This window comes from Homalodisca vitripennis, chromosome 2, assembly GCF_021130785.1.
Source record: "Homalodisca vitripennis isolate AUS2020 chromosome 2, UT_GWSS_2.1, whole genome shotgun sequence".
Taxonomy (NCBI): Eukaryota; Metazoa; Arthropoda; class Insecta; order Hemiptera; family Cicadellidae; genus Homalodisca; species Homalodisca vitripennis.
Genome location: NC_060208.1, coordinates 53,719,431 through 53,745,051, shown reverse-complemented (window position 1 = coordinate 53,745,051; position 25,621 = coordinate 53,719,431). Strand labels below are relative to the sequence as shown.

The 25,621-nt window shown below is 33.2% G+C and overlaps 1 protein-coding gene across 2 annotated transcripts in view; it reads right to left on the bottom strand.

The window, feature by feature from the left end:
• LOC124353951 (transmembrane protein 178B) overlaps positions 1–25,621 on the bottom strand; it is a 76,592-nt gene that overhangs the window by 5,738 nt on the left and 45,233 nt on the right. Inside the window, exons 3-6 of one of the 2 annotated variants that reach the window (XM_046804036.1) lie at positions 10,507–10,617; positions 5,579–5,716; positions 4,944–5,041; positions 3,208–3,373 (exon numbers count right to left, since the gene is read on the bottom strand). In XM_046804036.1, coding sequence (XP_046659992.1) covers positions 3,208–3,373; positions 4,944–5,041; positions 5,579–5,716; positions 10,507–10,617 — 513 coding nt within the window. Of the gene's footprint in view, positions 1–1,400; positions 1,567–3,207; positions 3,374–4,943; positions 5,042–5,578; positions 5,717–10,506; positions 10,618–25,621 lie in introns of both variants that reach the window. The other variant, XM_046804035.1, reaches the window with a different exon arrangement.

Sequence of the window (25,621 nt, the reverse complement as noted above, 5' to 3'; positions counted from 1 at the left end):
AATCTAAGAAGTAACTAACATTGAAGCAATGCTACATAGAAAAGTAAAAGTGTAATCGTTACCCACTTCCAAATTTTATATAAGTCTAAATCTATATACAGAAGTGAATTTTTTGAGATGAGTCCCCATCTCCCTGATTGACAAATCTTGTGTCTACTTTTGAGTGAAATTTTCAAGTGGAGCAAATCTGGACCCACTTTTTGGGGTTGTACAATTAATAATGACAAAAGATGAACCAGTAGACAATCATGCTCCTCAAGATTCAAGAGAAAAAATGTCACAAACACTTCATCCATTTATATTGTAAAGATAAAAGCACTGGTATTACGTAAACATTTCTGGTAAAAAACTACATCACAATGATAATTGTTTACTGAGTATTGTTAGATTTATCAACACCATTATCATAAAAGGTTATTATTTTATTTTGGTTATTTGATTAGCAGATGTTATTAAAAGTTTAAGTGCTACAAGCACTGTTAATTCAGAATAGTATGTTATTTGTACACATTTTTTATCTTAACACATAAGGTTACCCATCATCGAGCAGCCTTTAAAATCTCCTAATTTTTCGACTCCTTACAAATGAGTCATCAAAATTTGGATTAGTTGGAATACCCCTAGATTACACACTGAGAGGAAATGTTGAAATTTTATGGAACTCACTTCAAGGCCAGTAAAGTTATCTACAGGAATAAATATTCTTGAACATAGTTCTGCATGAATTAATTAATTTATTACTTTGATCTCTATCAAAACTGCCTTACCAAACTTAAACATTCAAATTTCCTATCACACTTGGAGATTGGATATTTAAGGATTGTTTTTTTTGTGTTTTGGATGTTGAAAAGGTGATATTTAGCAATGGAAACTGTATTCCAGCAGCCTACCAAAACAGCGAAAACCGGAATCTTTGGTTCAGATTCCATATAAAACAGAAGAACTTCCTTAAACCACTGGTCATTAGACAGTAATTAATGGCATTTGATATGAAATAGTCAATATAGGCATGTAACAGGGTAAAACCCTATTTATAAATTAGATTCATCATCAGAATGGAAAAATTGAATTTAGCATGCAAATATATATTAGAATGTTGTTATAAACTGGAAACTGACCCTGAGTACCTACCAAATTGAAAATGTAAGACTTGTCTCTTGACTAATTTTTTTTTATATTTTACGTCCTCTTAAAAAATGTCACAACTGAATTAATTATGAAAATTGCTCTTCCCTTCAGTATTGAATATGTAAAAGATAGTTTTCATTATCTAAAAATCTTTTCCAAGATTGAGACATAACCATTATAAAACAGAATAAAGTTGTTTAACTTTACTATAGAAAAGATTTTGATACCGGTACTCATTCTCCACCAGAACCTTGTGGAGCCTATGTGCTTACCAGGCATCAGGTACTGCATGTTGATAGTCTCCTCTTGCTCTTTCTCTCCTCGCAGGCAGATGGCCGCCCCAGAGAACAGTATGGCTGACACTAGCGACAGGCCCACCCCCGTCCAAGCCAGAAAGAAAGACCAGTCGTACCCTTGATATGTCGAGTCTCTAAGCACCTACCCAGACAGAGGGAGAAGATTGTTACCTCCTCGTTGGTGTTACCTCGCACAGCGTTAGGATCCTTACAAGCCACGCCACATCAGGAATGATCTCTCAATTACACTGTGAATCCTTTCTGTTACGTAACATTTGTTATTTCTATCTTCTCTCCCATTCATAGTAAATTACAAGAGAGAGTAGTATAATAGCTCAACACAAAATGTTGGTGTTTTGTAGAAAAATATTTATTTATAAAATATCACTTTAAAAAACATTGTGTGTGTAAGTGTATGTAAAAGTATTACAAGTGATGAAACAGATAGAATTAATTTTTAATCTAATTAACCATGCTTTGATATAAGAAATCAAAACATTTAAAGGATATAAGTGTCTATTAAAACGTTATAATTGTCTACTTTTTACTTTAGAGATTTACACCAGAAAATAGAACTGTAGTAACCAATTTTTATTATGCAATTATAACCAGTTTTACTGATACATAGAATATCACGTTGTGTAATCATTTATTTTGAACCAAATTTTTTTAATTTACAGAGGATTTGATAATTAATTCAATAATTTATTACTTATTAAAAGTTAATAGATTATATATAAGCTTGGAAATATCTGATAATTTAAATATAGCATTATAAATTAATAATTTTAAAATTATATTTATTTTCAATATAATTTAATGCTAATGCAGTTTTGCATCTTTATGGATTTATAATGATAGAAAAATGTCTATTAATCCTTTTATTTCAATTACACATATATTAGTTTTAACCTCAACTTCTGAAAAATCAAAGAGATATGCATAAACGTGTTCACAACATACTGAAAATGGTGGTCCTTACCAAACTGTGTCAATTTTCACCCAAAAATTGAAAAAACTTCATATTTTTCCTGAAAAAACTGTCAAAATGGTTGACAAATACATTCCTTGCCCAACATTTTTGGTGAAATGTAACTTACACTCTTTTTTATAGATACAAATGTACTACCAGTAGCTTACTAAGCACTCCAGTTACATAATCACAATTATGGTTGTGAGCCACTGGTGTATAAATCCTGTTTTTCCGCAGTCTACCGCTAACAAACTAAGTTGTTATCCTTTTATATAATCCTAAAAATGGGTGGGTAAGCGATTTTTAATAACAAAAGCCTTCTGAAATGCCTCAACCAAATTTTGAATCCTCTAACAATAATACCTTTTTACAGAATAAATAGAAATAGCAGTTTTATATGTAATGGCGGTAGTACTCCACACAGTTTAGAAAATGTGAAGTGTACCACCAATGTCTAATTACTGTAATTTTTCCTTGGGTATTAGTTTTAAGAGCATTGTTTTATAGAGTATGGTGAAGTGTAAAAATTATAATGTATGTCTCATATATTATCTAATTTCAAATAAAACTATTTTTCAAACAGAAAGAACTCACAGTGTAGGCCGAAAAATCCTCCCTTGGATTGAAAGAAGGATCTGGTAAGGTCAGAAGCCCTGAGGAGTCCAATTTAAAAATATCAGCAATGTAATTCAGTACTTGGTTTCAAAACATTTACAAGGAGTCTCAGGGCTCCTGAGCTAAGCACAGAAGGGAGGGGAGGAAACAGCAAAGCATTATGTGAACATGCGGCATGACTGTAAGGACGACAACCTGGCATGATATACTGCACGTTCTTGGCAGCCTCCTGCCGGCGCTCTGAGCGCATGCAGTATGCGGCACAGAAGAACATCACTGAGGAGATGAAGGTGAGAGCGACGCTGGTCCAGGCCATCACGTAGGACCAGTCATGGGTTTGTCTGGTCTCGGCACGCAGCACCTGTAGGTCGGCTCAACATACAGCAAGTGGAAGAAGAGGGGAACATTGAGCACTTAGGTATTCACAATACATATTTCTTTCTGACTTTAAGAGAGTAATACAGTTGACAAAGAATTTAATTGCTTTTTCTGTTGTTATTATTAAGGAAATTAACCATATCTAAGAGATGAATTTAAACACATGTACTTTTGACTGTGTTTTTCACTAAAGAGGATCTTGGAATGAAAATGAAACCACCATGAGAATTCATACTCTTTCCATTTTTTACTGGAATTCATAATTGTCTAATAATGTCAGATTTCAGCCAACAATCACCATTGCTGAAATAAAATACAATTTCAATTTTCTGTGGAAGTATTTTTTGTAATATATGATTGTAATAACAAATATTTATAAAATATATAATATTACAGTATATTTCAAGACGAATTAACTTTTGCAATTTCAAGTCCATTATGATACAATCTTAACTTGTATTAGCAAATGAATTACAAATGACATGACAAGCAAACTATCTACAGTCTAGTGGAGAAACTATGTAGTCTTAAGCAGCTAAGAGCCTCTTCGCCTTCAATGTTTTAACCCTTTGAGTGCAGCAACAAAATATTTCTTGTGGAACTTTCCACCACATATGTTATGTTTATTATTGTATGAAATGTCAGACCTGGTAATGTCACTTTTTGTTGGAACTTCTTAAAGATTTTTTATAGATTTATTTAAATAGAAACTTAACATGCTGATTAACAAATATGATTTTTGTTTGAGGTATTATGTTATTATTAAAACTACTCATACTAACAGTGTGTTATATAAATTGGTTTTTTTTTAACAAAAGTACACTTTTTTATGGCCGTATTTATAAATTTAAGAAACATTTTTATCGATGGAATAGCTTTATTTTCATAGGAAACATTACTAATATCAAAATAAAATAAATCACCAAAATTTCCATGTGTTATATTTATAACTAAAGGTACCTAAAAAATATTATGAGCTGAAACCATTAGAAAAAATACACATATACCACTAATATACTTTTATAATGCATAGTTTATATACAAACTTGTTAAATGTACTCACAGTACAGTATTTTGTGAGTCCCAAGAACTAAAAATGAAGCTGCAGTAAAACATTCTCACTAATATACCGTACATATATTATATAAAACTTGTTTGCCTACACTTTATTTGCATTACATTTGTATTTCAGAAAGCAGATCCCATGACAGCTTTCTCCACAGCTGATACTTAACTATACCGTAGCCTACTTATTATTATTATTACCTATTAAAAAAAAATAATCCTAGTAAGAACATTGGACATTTTTTGTTCTTTTATTTTTCCAGATTTAATTATTCCAAACACCATGAATGTTACAGGAAAATTATTAGGAATACAAGTTGTATCGAAACAGCAAGAAATACAAACAAAGGATCCTGATATAGATAGTGTTAAATACTTGTCACTGGCATTTCTTGCATATGCAGTGTTAAAAATTCACCAATGGCACTCAAAGGGTTAAATCTCAGTTATGATACGTAATTCTGTTGGAGTGCCTATACACAACTCACGTTATTCCACTGTTGGTAGAATTCTTCTCCCACTACCCTCTCTCTCTCATAGTATTCCACTCCGTGCCACAACCCCATGGCTCCAGCACTCAGCAAACCTGTAGTTACACAAAGTCTGTTTATATTTTGGGACAACCAAATAAAAGATACAAGTATTTGTAAACTTGATATTCCATTCTGCTTACTCAATGAAATTGATAAGAATTATTTTATAAAAATTTTAAAATATAAAATTGAGTAATTATTACTAAAAAAAGGGCAGGCAAACATTCTGTCTAACAATAAATTTGGTTTCAGATTTCCAAATTCATATTATATTTTGCTTTCAGTTATGTAATTTTTAATCCAAGAGTGCTCCAACACTTCAAAATTTAATTGCTAAGTTGTTTAATATTAATTCTTCGTAACATAAAAATAATTGGTGTTGAATTTATCCTGTTTATAGTAAATTATGGAGTCATGAGTAATCATTGCTTATACTTTATATTTCCCATCATCATACTTCAAGATGCTTTATTAACAGTTTAATTTAATAGTCAATGTGTTCTACTTTCATATAAAATCTACTTGCTGATAGTGCAATTGAGAAATATGAATCTCATGAATTAATATAATCTTGAAATCACAATACTCACATGCCAGCAGGATAAGGATGGCGGTTGCAGTTATGTTGCCTGGACTGCGTCGCCAACATCCCGTGATGCCTGTCCAGAAAGCCACGAAAATTGAAAAGAAGGCCACGATGAAGAGAGCGATTGCTGCTCGCCCCATATCTGTAAAAATAATAGTGTTGATGACAAAGTTACCCAATGGCTTCTTTGAACAAAAAGCTACCAAAACTTCCAGTACCTGAAATGGAACGTAAAACCACTTTAAATTATATTCTAGTTGATGTTTTTGAAGGATGAACTATAATATACATAAATAAACGAATAATGGATGTATAGTGACAAGTTTAAACAAGCAAACAAAAAGTTAAACAACTATATCAGCAAACAAAGATATAAATTAATTTGAATTCCATCAGTTAAAACTACAGGTAAACATGTGATCTAGAATAAATTTAAACATAACTTTCTTATTTTTAACAGAAAATATAACGTGACAATGTTTTCTATTTCTTAATACAATGAACTAATTTTGACTAAATTCTTGTTAATTAATTGTCAGAACTGTATGTTTACTTATATGGTCCAACTACTACTACCAACAAATAAAATTACAAACTGTGTTTTGCAATACAAAATAGGAGTTTCCCAGATCCTTAATCAAATAAAATTAAATATGGATACTTAACATTATTGACTACTAAATTATGGAAAAGTTAAACAGAAATAATTGAAATTGTATATTTAAAAATCTAATATATTTGATCACCCACATAAATACACATTTTCGTGAGTGATTGCTGTATTTAAAAATTAACAGTATGATCAATGTGGGACTTGTAAAATAGTACTGTTGAATAAAATTATAATCTGAACTTACTCATAAGCTGCTAGTCATTTCTAGGGTTTAACAGTTAATTAGTGGTAACATTAATTTCTTGAAATATCAGCAATTACAACACCCAGCTGATGGTATAATTCAACAGCAACCTATCAATATTGTCAAATAATATATTATTAATTTATCCTTAACAATCCAAAAAAGACCACTCAATAAGGAATTGAATAAATCCGTTTGCCAAATTACTATAAGACTCAATAAATTCAACAATTAAAAGTAGCAACAAATAAAGATAAACTTTGCTTGAAATTATTTTAGTATTTTATCATAGTATAACTACTTGTAAATCTATAGTAAGATTGAAGACAAGCATTAAATGCCCTTTTAGATATAAAAGATGAAATATTTTAAATCAATTCAATTAAGAACCAGTGGATTTAAAAGTGAACGTTAAATTTCAACCATCCAAAAATGAAAGTGTGCACTTTCTGAACAACATTCCAGGTTTTCAGAAGACCAGTGACCCAGAGACGGTGACCAATAGGCAGCCTTGTTGAACTCTGACCTCCCAAGTGCGCCAGTAATCCAGGACACCGACATTCTTCCACTTGTTTTCTCTTCAACCTCCTCTCCTCTCTTCTCTTCCTGGCTGGTAATTAATATCTGTCTAGATTTGTCCAACTAATTCCTTAGCAAAATACAGAATACAGAATACAGAAAGCTTTATTCATGATCATCAAGAACAGAATAGTTGTCAATCAATAATAAAAATAATAAGTTATGAAACATAACATTGAAAGGAAAGAACAAAAATTAACAACAAAAACATTACAAGTCAGGAGTTGAGAATATCATAAAACTCATCGAGACTGTAGATAGAGTTCTTCACCAGCCACTTGTGTAGTCTTCTTTTTAGAGTTTTAGCGTTTCCGGTCTTGATGGCATCAGGAAGGGAGTTCAGAAGCTTGATTCCAGCAAATGATGGTTTTTTGGTGAAGAGCGTTGTTCTATGAGCTGGTAGACGGTGAGTTACCGATGCGTATCTCAGTGCTCTCAATAATGCAGGTTGATTTATCAATTTTATTGTTGCGTGTAATCCAAAACTTTTTTTAATAATTGCAAAGGTTTTGTATTTTCTGTCATTTTTAAGAATGTTTTGAAGTTAAAATTACCAGATAGAATAACTCGGTTTGATATAGTTGTCAGATTGTCCAGCCAAACACATAAGTTAAAAAATTGACCTAAATTACTATCATCAGGACAATACACATCTGTCAGTAAAGTAAGACTTTACTTACAATTAAGTGATATTTTAATACACATATTAGAAAATTTGCTTTTCTAATTATTTACTATTATTTTTAATAATTATTATTTATTATTTGTATGTATTTATTTATTTCCTTGGCTGATTAACTCTAAACTGTCTTTACCATGCACCCCAAATGCTCGTACATCATCTACATAACAAACTTCCGCTTTTTCTGTAATCCTTTTAAGTACATCTTTTTCAAAGTTTTTCATATATAACTTTTCCAATACAGGTGACAATGTAATCTTATTGCTTCATCATCAGTTTTCTTGAGAAATAAAAGTTAAAAGAAATAAGTTTACTAAATATATATTCCAGCCAATTCTCTATTCCTTGAACTTTTATTTCTATAATTATATAAACAAAGTGATAAAAATAGTTTTAGAACCATACATTCTTCATTAGTTAGGTTAACTATAATGTTCTCAAATTAGGTTTATCTCTTTATTCTTGTTATACCTTCTTCTATTCTGCTGAAGTTTCTAGAATTGTATTTTATGCTGTCAGCTTGTGAACCAAGTCTCTCCTTTGGTTCAAATTTATTTACAATTTCTGTTTGTAATACCTTGAGACTTTCCACGATGAGGCCAAATAGTTTTATTGAGACACATTAAGATTTTTATGTGTTGGCAATGTTTTCAATCGGTTTGATTTAAAAATATAGAATTGTAATCAAGAAAATGGCCACTTAAGCTCAAGAAATAAGATTTATTTTTCAGGTTTAAAATGTTAAATACTTTCTTTTAAAACCTAATTAAAACTAACTCTTCAGTAATATTGATTCAAATATTTATAACAAATAATGTTATTTAAATTAATAATAACCCATTTATATGTGATATGTAAGCACTATTACAGTAAATAACAAGTATTAAAGTATACAAAAATAATATTCTCCACTTCCTCCCTGTTTCAAAAAAATAATATGTAAGGAAGTGGTATGTGGATGTATAACTTATAGAGAATATAATTTCAAACCTAATGTGTGTGTGTGTATATTTATATGTATATATATACATAAAAGAAACAATGGTATGGTTGATAAGCGTCCAAATTTTCACTATGAGGATGTTGAGGTTATGTTATATAAAGTAGAAGATGGTTCTGGGTAAGAACAGGTGACCTTTACCTGCGACAGCTGGGACTTCGATGGATGAGCTGATGCAACCTACCAGAGAGCGTGATCACAACATAACCTATACAGTTTAGAGAAAGGAAATAGTATTTCAGCCAAAGACAATGCATCTTGCTCTAGGTACAAGACTGCTTCCTATGAAACATTCTTCATTTGTCCTTTTGATAACTGCTTGCATTTTAACCCACGGGCAAGAGAACTTAATATGGCTAGCATCTTTAGTGTTAACAGCATATTCTTAACATTGAAGCTGTTGATAATTTGTGAAAGATCTATAAAATTACTGATATGTTTTTAGTATTTGAAAATGTATTACAATTGTCAAAAATATTTGTTTCATATTTTTTGTATCATTTAAGACAATTTTGTATGAATATAGTGTATGATAACATTCTTTGCCTTAAAATTGAGGTGAAATTTTCGTGCACTTTCCCTTAAATAAAGGGTGTGATGATTGACACTTGAAATTAAGGTTTTGATGGTATGAATCCTTCCCTTTATAAGACTCCAATATCTGACCCCTGATTATGCTTGCTATTTATTTTTTCTATTAAGAAAAGTGGCAACTCTAACTTTATTTATATACTTTATTATGTGACATTGAAATTCAAGTTATTTCAATAGGTGTGACAGAACCATCAAGTACCAAGATTATTTCTGAATTTTAAGGAAAATCATCCAAAATAGTGGCAGAATCTGGGAACTTATTTTTGTATAAATAATGGTTTGAAAACAGTTTACAAATGTCACTCAAGTGAACAGACTAAATTAAATGTATAGATCATTATGCAAGGTCGTGTGACTTAAGTTACAATCTATCTGTTTCAAAAATTGTATACTGAAAATTAAATGAAATTGTCAATATTTAAGCAATTCCCTTTTTTTTGGAGAAAGTTAAAGAAATTGAATGTGCTATTTTCTTTAATTGCTATAGCACAAATTCCTGTACCCATATCAAATTGTTGAATTTTGAATTTAGTCTGGAAATTTTGATGGAGGGTATCAATAAGTGGTATTAAGTAATCAGCAATGAATCGACTAGCAATTCTTATAATTTGGTTGTAATAAGACATCTACACTTGGGCATATAATAATTTTACTTTGTTTCTGATTTGTATTTGTTTAGATCGCCATTTATTTGTGACCTTGGATTTATATTTTCTAGTTTGTAAAATGTAGTATTTTTAGTGGTTAATGTTGTGAATGTTGTTTTAGTGGTTTAAATTTAAAAATGTGAATTAAAAAAGGTTTTTAGTATTATTATTAACCTGAAAGGTAATATGAAAACGACTATAGAAGCCATTAATTACCTTACTGGCAGAGTGGCTATTTATTACTGTATAAGGTGATATAATAAAATGAAAGTTATGGACAGTATTAATGTATAAATTAAGCCGAAATTCAAGAAACACTTATGTTAGTTCAATGCAAAAGGTGTGTGTGCATCCACATTATTTCTATCAAATATGAATCAAACTTTTTATTTTTATTGATTTGACTAGTTTTTTGTGGTAACAAATAATATCTGACTACTGTTGTCTAAAAATAAAATACTTTAACAATTTAACTTAAAAATTAACACTTGTTTCAATGGATTTCTTTAAATCACTCGCAATGTTACCTCTGAAAGTAATAATAGTAATCACTGATAGAACTGAGATACTCACGTAGCCTGGTCATCGCATCCTCGGAGAAGCCTTTGGTTTGGTTGTCTACATCTGCCAGGAAGTACTCTATGTTGATACAGTGTGTCTCCACAGGGCTCAGGTAGGTCTCAACTGTAACATAAGAAGATTCTGTGATTATTGTGACCTCTTGTAGTTATTAATTTTAAAAAAATTTTGTGTATTAGTACTGTAATGGTTCCTGCAGTACTAGGCCTTTAGTATTAAGTATTTTGGTATTAAACCAATGTCTACATGTATAGTACTATCTAATTATAAAGCCTGGTACCAAATCTGTATTATTACATTGGTAGTTTTTTTTATCTTATTTACTATTGCCAATTAATTTTATACTATTTTGACCTTTTTATTTCAGTTTTTGATACTGAAATGAATCCCACTACCAGTCAAATATTGTAAACATAATCAGTGTTTGTTAGTATAAGTTGATCTGTTACTGATAAACACAAATAAAAAAAATTGCAATCTAGTGTAGTACATGATTACGCATAAGTGTTGACTAGTGTATTCTTTTTTACATGAATGTTTATATTGAATTGAACTACCATTTCATTTCTGACAATGACTGAATAATATTACAGCATCTACAACAAGCTGTATTTTGATTTGCCCACACATTTCGGGTCATTATTTCGGCTATTGACCAAATTAAGTTTTGAGCACAACTTTGTACCTTACAGCCAGTGTCTGTTACATGATTAAGAACAACCATTTTGATTGTTGGCAGTTTTTGGCATATTCATTGTTTATTATAGTCTGATCATCCATTGTACTCATTTAAGTAGGCTTTCAGCCTTTCTATGTATGATTGTATATATGGTCAAAACTACACAATATTGAAATTGATAAGCATATAATTTTGATTCTTTTCGTTATTAGTGCCATACAGGACAAACGCATTTGTGGTTTTAATAGAACAATATTTTTTAGTGTATTTTGAAAAAGATGTTATGTGCTTACACTAAAATCTGAAATTCAATAACAATGGCATGACCTGTACAATTTTCAATATAAACAGAACCTGCTAAGATTTCAAACATTCATCGATAACATATCTTAGAAATCTGGCATGAATTCTTATCACTGCAGACTACTACAATCACAAAATAGTGAGTGAGAAGTAGTGTCCATATAATTACACTAGGAACACGATTGTCCGTTGTGGGTTATCCGAAATACATTACAAGAATTAAGTTTTGTGTAATCCATATGTTATTGGTATGAATCCATTTTAAAACATAAAGTTACTAAACTTTTATTGATTGTTTTATATACTACTACAACATAAAAATCACTAACAAACTTCAAAATGTCTCGTGACTGCTACGGTAGTGAACAAGTGACGGTTAGTGACTGTTTACTTGCACACGCCACGCCGGAATATTGTTACGTTTCAACAAGTAAATGTGTGTTCTTGTATATATTTATCTACTTAATAAAATTATATTTAGTGTCGTATATAGTATTATATAAAAATAGTTTCATTTAATTTTGGAACTCATTACACTCTAAGGCTATAATTAACAAAACGACAACTCTCTTTGTAGACACTGTAGTGCATGATGTCGCTTTTCAGTTTTTTTCTTATCAATAACAACAGGAAGCAAGATTCTAATAGCGGCAGGCCCCGATTTCAGGTAGCTGGGCACTCAATATTACACATGTATTAAAATACACTTGCGTAACTAGAGTTTTTTTTTTTTTTTTTACTTTTGTAGCAACTAACCGCCGCCCCATCCGCTATAGCCTTTCAGTTTCCCCCAAATAAAAGAATGTGTTTACAAATTAACATTACATATTCTGGACTATTAGTTTTAAAACAGCATATTATGCAAATAAAGTTAATTCTCTCAGAGAATCATATGATTTGAAATTGTATTTGATAAATACTGGCACCAGTTTGATAGTTTTCTGTATGTATAAATTATTTTAAAAACTTAAAATATAAATAAATTATTTATTATGATTTATTTTTATAAAATTTAAAAATACAAATATTTATGTAGCAATCAAGATTTTGGACATATAGGTAATTAAAGTTATACTTAAGACAGGATTAAAGAATAATGTTATTTGTAAACATAAAAAATCCACTTTTTCATCTTAGCTGTAAATACAAAAATTAATATTGGATTTTGTGAACTAATTTAAATTTTGTAAGAGTTCACAGAAATACAAATATGTGGTACTAAACACTTGTTTCAAAGTTTCTTTATATATGTATTTGCACTAATATTCTCTACACAAAAGATTCTTCCCTTGATTTTTTTATAGTAAACTCTTGTACAATCCCTGAAATGTTAGTTTCCATCTAAAGTTCCATCTTTGTACACATGAGTACTAATGAGTAGGAGTTGCTCTCCTACCAGTTTTTTACTCTATTTAAAACTGAAACATTCCTTTCTGCAGTACAATTGGTTACAGGTAAAGTAGACGTTAATTAGTAAGTTAGAAACGCGGATAAAAAGTGTTCCGATAATCGAGAGTCTACTACCCGGACACGAGAATAAGTGCATGGTTCCAGATCCTGATTGCCTGGTTACCGATGTTTGTCAGGCCAGATTCCTCACCAAGGCCGTCCCGTTGCAAGAGGTGAGGTATGCTAACACAGACAGCATAGACAATAATAGACGACCGTTATGCGGCACTGGAGGTGAAGTGAGAACTCCAGACATTCCAGTGGCACTCAAGGTAACCGTGTGCCTTTCACTGACGGTGGACAGCTGATTGGGAACAATGGCGTTTCAGTAGTGAATGGCTTTATTTTTCCGCCGAGTTTACTACTCTGCACAGGTTACAGTTTTTATGGGGTGTAAATGCTGCCCCCCTTTTGGACGTACTAGAGGAGATGTATTCTGCTCCTTATCCTTCCTTGTTTTATGAAAATCATAAATAGTGTCTTATTAATATCCCAATTAGGATTTAACTAAGTTATCTATGAGTATGTAACATATTTTTGATATGTAAACACCATGAATTTTTAAATATGCGGACAAATTATAAAAATTCTTAGTGGACTATATAAAAGAAATGTTATTTCATCAATATCTTAATGAAGCAAACATTGGACAAAATGGTTACTACATTCTACAATCAAACTATCCGGATACAGAGAAAGAGAAATATAGGCTAATTATATGTAAAAACTCTTACTAGACATTTTATAATTTATAAATGGGATCAAACACGTTACACTCCAATAGGCTTCTATAGTAATGAAAAATAATGGCTTAGAGACAAAATACCCTATTCTGTGGAGCATCTCCAGTATTGTTGGTCATGACATTCTACGTAGGCCTATTTAAGTTAATAAGCAGGGTTGGTAAACTTTAATCACATTATAAAACCCTAAACTACAAAAAATCAGAGGTCTGGATCGACGAGATTTCACATAATAATGACTTTATGTAAAATGCACGAAGAGCAGTAAATAATATGTCCCACAACACTTCTTTGAGACAAATCTAACCTAAGAGATTCGTTCCATCAATCACCTACTGCAGGCTCTCTTGCAGATAAACAGATCTTAGCTGTTGTGTAGAATATGAGCCATGCGACCTCCGGTGTTTGCAATCTTGCCTGACAACTCTAATCTCGTTCTCCCGTGCTAGCTAAAGCTGCAGCAACCGTGTCGTGTTAGTTTACAGACGCGGCAGTTCCTATTACCTAGCAAGAGTATGTGGTTGGGTGCCTAAACGGCTTCACCTTACCGTAGATACTCGTGACGGGTAGAGTCCGGTTCTGTCAAATTCCAAATACGTGTATTTGTATTGTATTTTGTAAAACATTACGAAAATATAGATCGTTAAGAACGTAATTCATGCACCCAAAGACCAACTGAACTGTTGAGAAGAGCTGCGCCTATGGTAGGGTTCACGAGGATCGCAGGTGGAGACGCAGACCAACCCAAGCCTCAGAAGGAATGCCAACGCCGCAGGCGGCTGTTAGTATGCATAGCGGTCTCTCAGGCCCGGTCCCGCCAGTTTTGGACATTGGCAGGCTAACTGTAGACCTTCCGGCGGTGCGATGCTACTGCCGCCTACCTCCCCCCCCCCACAAGGTAGCACAGTAACAAACGGTACCTGACATTGGTGCCTCCCAAGGCTAAGGTTCACAGCCTATCTCAAAGAAATCATTCCAACACGGTAGTAATTATTCTAAGAATGTAAAAAAATACGGCGAACCCTCTCCGCCAAGGGGCTCTTGCATGCGCTCTCACATCGATCACAATCGGGCTGCCCTTTCATTCATCGCTTGTGTTCCCAATATTCATTGACCATTTCTGTTAATTCTGATTTCATTCAGTTAGTTTTAGTACATACAGTATATTATTTTTTTTTAAATCAAAGACGAATCCAAATACATTTTAATTATTGAATAACAAAAAATAAACTTAGCATTTAAATGCATTTGGTTATATTAAAACAACGCAGTAGTACGTAACACCAACGTGTCGCGTAACAGGCTTTGCTCAGGGTTCATGCAAAATTTCAAGTCTTATAGATTATATCTCACTCCATTCTTGAGACGTCCTGCGGACAAATAAAGTTCTCTGTCAAATACAGTAAATTAATTTTTACATCCTCCCGGCAGTCAAAAGAAGATTGAGTCAATGACGTCCAGCCTAATTACATGGTTGAACATGCATCTTTATAGAACTCACGTTTTTCTATCTAGAAGTGAAGTTTCATGTAAAGTTTAACGCCTACGGATGAAATCTTTCTCAATATGTCTCGCCACATGATTTACAATTTTGTTCGTTAAGCTACGTTAAGTGTTTTATAGCTACGTTAAAAGTTTACAATCTTTTATTTTTACTCTATGCTACCACCAAGTTACCTAAGATTGTGTTGTAGTGATGGGAAATTAGGCTACATGTAGCATATATCAAATGTCACATCCAGTTTGTTTATACAAATTTGTTTATTTTTCTATTTTCTCGTTGCTATCATAGTTACCCATAAGATCAATGTAAAATTGTTCGCTAAGCTCAGCCAAATGTCATCGAACTCAGTGTTGCCTATATACTCGTAGAAATGAAGCTTCATGAAAAATTTTAAGTCTTCGGTCAGTTCTTTTTCGATATATCGGCGGACAGAAAGACAAAAATTAAATTCTCCCTCAAGTGATAGGCTTCGTTAACGCTTAGCCACGTAGAATTCTATTATTATAGCATATCACATTTTTATCGTTTTAAACCGAATCTCTTTAATTTTTTCCGTTGAGATAATACATTTCATAAAATTATTTAAATAAACTAGAAAGTTTGTAAAAGTAGGTAGTTTCTGTATTCCTTGTCACCAGTTCATGATTCACAGCAGGCAGGAAGTAAGGTTACAGTGATGGTAGTATGTGTGTACCACCATCACTTACCAGGTCCTTTAAAGGTCGTGGCTTTCAGGAACTCGTCCATGGAGTAAAAAATTCACTAGTTATTAAATGTTATTTCAACAATTTTTTTATTTAAATTAATTGTCAATGGATTTGATTTGTTCTGGATGAATTATAATAAATCTGACACCGAAATGGGATGCGATTTGGCTGTGTTGAAGCAACTCTGTCTCGTTTCTTCGGTTCTTCTATAATACCATGAGCATCTTTGCCTTGCAGAAGCACGCACTGAAACGACAGAACATTGTTGTCTCGAGTACACACAGTGCAAGCAATGTAAATCAGTGCCTTAAAGATTGTATACTCGACTGTTAAGAAGTTAAGTTATTGATGATGTTAATTGAATTCTTTTTTTATAAAGTTCATCTTTGAAAATATGATTTCGCATATCAACCCAAAAGTATAATTTCATGAGATATGTGTGGGGAAATTAGTCCATATTATTTTCAATAAGGGCATAGGACAATGTTTGATCAAGCCGAACGAAACGGTGGAAATGTGTCTTTTAAGGATTGCACTATGTAGTGTGGAACCCACTCACAGCGTGCGACTAAGCGGGCGGACTCCGAACTGCGGGGTTCGAGGCTTGGACGGACAATTCCACGCTAACAATCTATGATGATTTGAACGATGCTTTACGACCTCCACCGTAAGGATTGTAGGGGCATTTGACAAACATCTTACTTGCAAAGGCATGATCTGACGAGGAAGCTACAGAGATAGCAGTAAAAAAATGCTATTGGGATTTTGTCTATTGACAAAGTCCACTCCCAGTATTAAAGTTGAGCATTTAGTAATGTTACTTCCTAATAACGACTGTGTATATCATCCATTTTTTCTAAATTCAAAAAAAAAACAATTCCCGTTCTTGACAAATACAAAATGAAAATGGCATCCGTGCACTATAGCGTTTCATACAATCTATTGATGTATAGGAATAATAGGAAATATTTTTCAAAAACAGATTTAAAGTTAATTTCAACTGTGGTGAATTTTTCTTCCAAACAGTATTGTAATGTAAATAAAAAGACGGAAATTGCTACTGAACTTTGTTTTATAAACCTGTGTCCATTGTATCTTCGTCCAGAGAAAACGAATCAGTCAACTTCTAGGCGGGCCCAAACGTCTTCACCGTCACTGGTGATAGTTCAAGAAGGAGAGGACATCAGCAGGAAACGCCTATCGAGCTGCCAGAAGACAATACAAACCTTCAAGACCGCCTGGGCCGCACCACCTTCCTGACAACTGCTGGAATATTGGGTAACTCCTACAAGGCCGGCCTGGCGGTTGTGTACCGTTGGTCTGCTTGAGCAATCTACTGCTGTTTTGCCTATATTTACTTACTGCTGATGATAGTTCGTGGTGGCAGCTGGAATAAACGCGTAGCAGAGTTAAACTCATCACAAAATTACATCCTAAAACTGCGAATCCGTTATTCCATTCAACAATGGCCCAAAACCAAGAATTACATTAAATATACATTAAATATATTACAAAATTAGACAAGATGAATGAGAACATAAAGTTATAATAAAAAAAAAACAACTTCTATTCCACATTTTAGCGATTCCAAATGCATGGTCATAGCCCAATCAGCAAGCACTGCAAAGTTTTATGGCACAGTGCCGGAATAAAGTAATGTCGAATAGGCCTAATAGTGTTTGTGATAATATTTACACGAGACAGTAGCAGGGCGACACATCTTTTGTATGTTATGTTTTATGGTTAACAAACAAAACTGATCGGGGATGTTAAAATATTTTGACATATAACTTGATTTGCGTCACCATGAAATATTTCGTAGTTAATGTGAACATTCGTGTATGGAATCTTGCACCTTAGGAAAAAAAACATTGTGTGCAAAATATGAAACATAACATAGATACATAACATAACAAAGATATCATTATTTCACAAAATCGCATTATAATGATTTATTCACGAGATGTGCACAAATATTGATATTCTTTGAATTATGTATTTTAAATCATAACAATCCTCCTTTCTAGCTTTTCTATGTAGTCCATTTCCAAAATTAATTGCTCAACTCAGGAATCTGCACTTGTACTTTATTACAATAAATTCCAAAACCTTATGAAAAGGTTTTTTCAATCTGTAAACAGAGATGTGGTTTTAAGATTTAAGATGTGGTCTTTTAGCTTAGATTAGGAGATAAGATGCATATTGCAATAGTCAGATTTAATCAACATAAAATACGCAGCCCTTGATGTACGTGAATTACGAACCGAAACTCGCATTTTAAACAGATACAGCTCACTTATATAAACATGAAACGCAAGCACAAATGAACATGGATAAGGCAAATAATTTTAAATTATAAACCAAGAAATGTGTAAAATTTTCTGAACTAGCTGAATCAATCACATTTAACACTTATTAAACCAAGAATTTCTAAGAACTTCTAAATATGGTGGTTTTTGTTCCTCATACAATTTTTTAATTATTTTAAGAGTCTCATAAAATAGTGTCCAATGAGTTTAATCATTCAATAATAAGTATCAAGTGATTATTCATTAAACACGAATTAAAATATGTATCAATAAATGTCTATATTTTTAAAAATATGCCTGTTACTACGGGGGGGGGATGTCCCAACAAAGCGACTCTTAACAACGTTATAAATCCTCTTTAGTTTTCCACACACAGTGATTGTGATTCAGCGATCGAGATACCTTCTACGTGATATAGACATATTATCCGGTGGTTAGATCTATAAATGTAGTTAATCTATAGAAGTTTATTACCAAAATTTGATTTATTATTAATTTCGATATCGTGTTTGCATCAGCTGCATACACAATTAATCCGCTTCAAGGCTAACCAGCCGACACAGTTCGTGGAACAATAGCGATGACATCATCGACTCGGACAACACTGTTATAAATGGGCAACCTGCCACCGCACACGCCACTGGCGACATGTGCATGTTGCACCACGAGCTGGATTCTGAACTTCACTTTCCGTAGTTAATTTACGATATTTTTGCAGAAAATCATTTGTCATGGAGTTCATATATTTAAAAAAAAATCAAGACGCGCTTTATATACGATTCATTTATACACGAGAGAGTATTTTAAACATGTCTTTGACGGAATCGGATTCCAGAGAAGAATAGTTTCTAAATTCAATTAGATGCTAGAAACATAACTATAGTATCAAGATGATTTTTATAGTACATTTTTTTGAAATTTTAGGTGAAAGTTAACTAACTGACTAATTCATCTACGCCCAGCAAAAACCATGAAGGCTAGACACGAACTTTGATGTATAGGTTATAACTCTGTACATTATTATTTCAGAAGAATCAAACAACCCATATGATTTCTATCACGGATTTCAACTGTATGTATAAAAAATTCAATCCGTTTAAACTTTTAAAACAGGATTTTTTATAGAAATCAAATTGCTACAATTTTAATAAACTTTAACAATTCGGCAGCATCGTTTTTAGTAAGTTTTGTAGAAAAGGTATCTTTCTGTACAGAATTTAATAATGGCAAATAAATACATGAATAAAAATTATGGTATTCACAAACTTATAGCTGCAAGAAAAGTTCGGTAAAAATCGGTTAGTTTGTTTAGCCGGAACGTTTGACGGATACAAATTCATGCTCTGTTAATAAAACGAGCACAAACTCACATACGTAAGAGAGTTAGGTAAAAAAAGTATACATATTTACAATAATAGCCAAAATTATGCGAGACTTAATAAAGTAAAACTGATTGGAAACGCTCAAGGAAAGTCAAAGGCGGAATAAAACAACCGTTCTACGACTTATTCACGCCTTGCGTGGAACGCTTTGCATGGTACCCAGGCGACGACAGGACGGGATTATGTGAGATAGTGAGATTGAGTGAGAGAGTACACTAATTATATGTGTGGCAACCACGGCAGCGGCAGCACCTCCTTTCGCGGTTTACATAACCTCATCTGCCGTAGTAGGCACGACCTCGTGGCTGAACCAGCGCCAACAACCGAAATTCTACCTACAGTTGGTCACTGAATGTCCTCGGTTTCAGTTGGTTTTAACGAATTCCGGCGACATATGTCAAGACTTTTAACGTAGTTGTATAGTGGGAAATCGCCATTTTAACTTCTTTAAGGAAGGCAAGAATAATTGAGTAGCATTTGAATGAGGTCCTAGTTGAATATCCTCCATTGTAGTAAGAATAAGGACAACAAAAATTTAACAGCACTCCATCTATTGCTGGAAGTACAAAATTTAATATAACAGCTTCCATTAATATAAGTTAAGAATTGAATACCGTGGCTTTTGTTGTAGGGAGCTAAGGGTTGAAAACCATATCGGCCTTTGTGGGAAATCGGGGAATTAATTCACAAACTTTCGCTGTGGAAGATATAGTGTACAACCCCGGCTATGTATAAATTTACTACAGAAATAAAACATTATTAAAATTGACAGTCGGAATAGTAGTAATATGCGTCCACTGCAGTCAACGTCTTATAATATAATCCAGAAGAGGTGGGAAATTCTAGGTAGGCACGACCAGTTCAGTTGATCAGAATTTCAAGTAAATTGAATTTTTGAAATTCTCTGAATGATATGGACTTGTTCTTCTTTGCATAAACTTGCAGGTGATTCATTAGTAAATAGAATTTTTATAAAGGTTGGCGATTATTTTGGTGAAACAACAGTTGAAATTTCTTAGAGTACGGTAATTATATTAAGATGTTAAAAGTCAACGACCAGTATATTTTACTGTAAAGGGTAAAATTATACTATCTTAAAACATGTAATTGGTTCATACCTGCGATATACAGGTTCCTACCAGCCTTTATGTAAAACTTTGATTCCGTTGCAAACAATCAAGAATTCAATAAAGTAAATGTCAGTTGAAGTAATTTCAGGATTTAATAGCAACAACGTTGCAAAAATTAAAATTATTTAAAACAGGAGCTGTTTAGAGATCCAACGTAAATGGACTTTTAGAGACTAAAGAAAACAGAAATTCAAATACAACACATTATAACCTCAGGAATTTCGATTAATGAATATCGGGGCTATTTGCAATTTCATCTGGCATTGAGGTGTTGATAACAAAATGTTTTTGCCAAACAATATAGAAATTTAAAAAAATACGAGTTTTAGTAACATTTCATGTGAAAAGGCAAAATATATCAAACTAAAGAATAATTTAATAATAATAATAATTCTTTTATTGCATTTTGGCAATAATACATTGCATTGCAAAAGTCAGGTTTAAGTATTTGTAAAAAACCCTACTATACACATTCATACTTACAATACTCATTCAAACATACATCTCTTGTCCTTTCACGCCAACATTCATTCAACATGAGACTCGGGGCTCTACTAATTAATTTTTATGTAAATTTTGATTCTGTAAATTTTTATTCTAATTCTCCCAGCAGCCAGCCATGAACTCTTCGACAGAATAAAACGCATTCGACACCAGTAGGCGCTTCAGAAGAGCTTTAAACTGGTTTAAATTATCCGATTGTATAAGACCCTCAGGGAGCCGATTGAGAATTTTGATTCCAGCCTGTGACGGCAAGCGTTCGAAAGCCACCGTCCTATGCTGTTCTGCACGGTAACTCTCCCTGCCTCTAGTTTCGTAAGAGTGAATGTCACTACCCCGAATAAGAACACATTTCGATCGACAATACAGGGCAACCTCCAATATATAGAGGCAGGGCAGAGTCAGCAATCCGAGCTCCCTGAAAGCATCCCTGCACGACTCTCTGATGTTTAATTGGAAAATTATTCTGACAGCTTTTTTTGTAGTCTGAATACTCTTACTAGATTGTATTTGGCACAGCTGCCCCAAAGTCTTAAACCATATGTCAGGTATGGATAAACCAGGCCAAAATAAGCCATTCTTAAGACTTTTTGTGAACAATAGTTGGCAAGGTTACGCAGGGCGTAGATACCTGAAGTAACACGAGCATATATACCGGGGAAAATAATGAACTATATTCCATTTTGTTCAGTTATTTTCTGATGGGTTGTTTCTTCGTTTCATGTGTAAGACTTAATTTTTATATGATTACGTTGTTAATGCAGTTTTCAACTAACCAAATTAAGAACTCCGGCAATACAGTCTAACTGAGAGAATGATTTTTAAGGCGATCCAACACGTAACAATTGTCGAGGATTGTCAGAAACCTCAAACTCTTGTGGTTTGGCAAACCCGATGAAAGCGCAAGAGCTGAATGGATCGAACCGAAAAGTTCCCATAGTTTCTACAGAGAGAGCATCACAGTAGGTCACGACTCAGAAGACACACGGGCTGAGCGATTCTCGTGGGCTTTAATGTGCCATTGTCCCTTATCTGGAGCCCGGGTCTGCGGCTGCGGCTGGTGTGGTGTACGGCGTATTGTTCTTCCAAGAGTGACGAACGTTGACAAGTTCATCTTTCCAGAGCCACTTTACAGAAGCTGAATCTTTATATATGTATGCATAAAAACAAGGTTAAAGTCGATGCATACTCGTGTAATAATAGTCTATGTACAGTTGTTACATAGTAGTGTTACAACTTAATTCAGTGGTTTGTAAACTGAACGAATATAAATCATAGCTATGCTTTAAATAACTTTTAAAAATTTTGTGACTCTAATTAGGTATAAATCCTATTTTGGCACCTTCTAAAAATAAATAGCACGGTTATCAATCTACTAATAATAAACTGACTATGGTTTTGTATGAGATTTAAAAATCCTCTACAAGAATTATAAAGAAGATCGCTGTGAGACCAGTTTGTGGAGGTTTTTGTCTAATTATTGCAACCATTCATAAAATCCAAACTGTTGACAGATTTGTGAAATACAAATACAGTACAATCAGGTCCGTACTCAGACCGGGGTTTTCGGTCAATTTTACCAGGAATCCACCACATTTTACGGAGACGGGTGGGGGAACATAACGAGGCTCGGCCGAATATCTTTTCCGGGGTCCGCCAAATCTGAGTACAGCCCTGAGTTAAATAATAGTGGAATTTGGCCAAATTGTTGGAAAAGAAATTTGTTAAAACTTAAGATGAGTGAAACAATCGTACTTCAGTAACTCTCATCTCGTTATTACAATTACTGAGGTACTGAGGCAGCCACATTGTCTATAAACCAGTCGGAACCTCTGACCAGTGGTTGATTATTTTGAAGATCAATGACACTGAAAAAACCTCTCCTAGATCAGGCTGCGAGATGTAGAGCATTTGATAACCTCTGGTGCTATAATACCAACGCCTGCAAGCATTTGCAGATGCAGTAAACGGGAAGAATTATAAAAGTACTTATACTAAAAAATTACCAAAAACATCTCATTATTTTCGTACTATAATAAAGTGCTCCTCGTCATCTCAGTGCGCAATCTGATGGGAGAAAGAATGTTCAACTGTTACAAGCAAAGACATTGAGTAACGCGTTTGTCACGGATGAGACATAACAGACATGTAGTACTGTACTGTCATAATACGTCTCCGCTTGGGACATTTATTCCCGTTCGGATTGCTGTAAAAACTGTAGAATCAATGATCTACCTAGTTAGAATTTCCAAACCCGATCGCTACGTAACGGCTAGCACGGATGTCCGTTATAAACAATGGATAAAATCTGGTACATGTTGTGAGAACATATCTAGGTTTCTCATTGGGTTATACTTGTTCAACTACAACGAAGGCTACAACAATATCAGTCAATAATTGATTGTACGCAACCCATATTAAACATGCCCATAATTCTCATAAATAAATTACCTACAATATGCACTTATTTACTTCATTACATTTATAGTAGTCCTCGGATTTGATAAATTCTCATTTCTTGACAACAAACATGAAGCTAACTTAAATAATCACAGACAGTTATAGACACGGCAGTAAAGGAATTTAAATGAATCTCTGACTGTTAAAAATATCTACATTTTAGTCAGCGTATGTGTGATATCGGTTCCAAAAAATGTTACAGCCCAAAAGGTTCCTATGTTGAAAGCAAGTTGGTGCAATGTATTTTTAAGCTTGAAAATTATTTTTATGTTAAATTCATAGCCCTTTAAATAAACTTTCTTGAGTACACAAAGTACAAATACTACTTTTTAAACACTCCACGTGATATTACAGGCATTTAAAGTAGAATATTTTTTCTTATTTGTAACAGAAGAAATGGTTTAAATATTGTTTCTTAACGATTTTAAAATATAATATAAAAATCGGAGTTTTTTTATTTGTATCAGACAACTGTGTGAATTTCCTATTTTAAATGCCTGTTATTTCATGTATAGTAATCAAAATAGGGGTATTCTATGTTTTATTTATTTCCTTGTAAAATATCTTTTTATGTAACTTTATAGCTCTTTAAAATAAATTCCCTAAGTTATCTTGAAAGGCTATGAATCTAAAATAAAAAAGATATTTCCCAAATCCAAGATCAATCGCGCCACATCAATTCAGCAAAAAGTAAAGTGGAGTCACTAAAGATGGATTTCTAAAAAAGCACCAGTACCATATAAACTAAAAATTATAAATAGTACAACTATTAAGTTGTAGATTCGATAGACTATTCAGGAAAATAATATTTTATGTCCTGTCGATTCACCTTAAGTCCTGTTGAATAAGTCCAGTTGAGGCCTTAAAATAGGCGAAAACAGCGACGGCAGACTGAAAAGTTAGGACTAAAAAGGCGGCTTGGCGTTTTTTTTTCGAGGCGAAGAGAGATTCCTATCAATGGTAGAGAGAGAGGTTCGCTTACTCAACAAAATACTACAGGTAAGGACAGATGGTGAGGTCAGTTATTTAGGTAAAGGCCAAAGCTAGGTGTTAATGGTCATAGACGTAATGAAGACGTGAATGAATAATAAATGGCCCCATCATATGTTGCATCTCTCACTTCAAGTTCAAATCATAACCTTCACTTCTAACTTTCGCTGTGTGTAACCGAAAGTGTTGGGCAACAACAAAAGAAAGGTAACTGTGTGGAACGATGTCACTGGAATAATATTGTGTAATTCCAGTCACGGGGCTGGAGCTGGAGGCGGAGAGAGGTAGCATGATAACTTCCGAGAAGGAACAGCGATGATTACTTCAATATTAGGGATAAGCTATTGACAAAGAGAAACAGGCTTGGCAAAAAATTAACTATTACAAGTAATCCACAAACCTCATCTTTTAACCTCCCCTACTGATAAATTGATGTGTTGTCATTTATATCAACAATGCATATTCACGAAACTGCAACTAACGCATTAACAATAATAAAACGCGATATATTTCAAGAGCCTAAACTTGAATTTTTACTGTTTATATTGATCCTCTGAATATAAAGTCGTTGTCATGTAGGCTAATACGACTACGCTGTGGATCCGTGTGACCTCGAATGGCCATAAGTGCCAAAATACCAAAATCGAGGCTACTTTAGTCATTCTCTCGAATTCGTGACGTGATTGGGCTGATTGGTCTAACCAAACCAACCGCAAATTCGGGTTGAGAAGGTCAAGACTTACAGAAATGTAGTTGCGGTATTCTTTAATTGTACGTATACTGTACTTATTAATTTTACTTTTTTTGTCACTGATAATGGCAAACTGTTGAAACCAATCACAAGATGACGATAGAAAGAATTTCAATATTAAAAACGAAACTGAAAATATATTCAAGAATTAACATATTGGCTTAACCCTTTATGAATAATCTCCGGTAAATCTCACTTCGT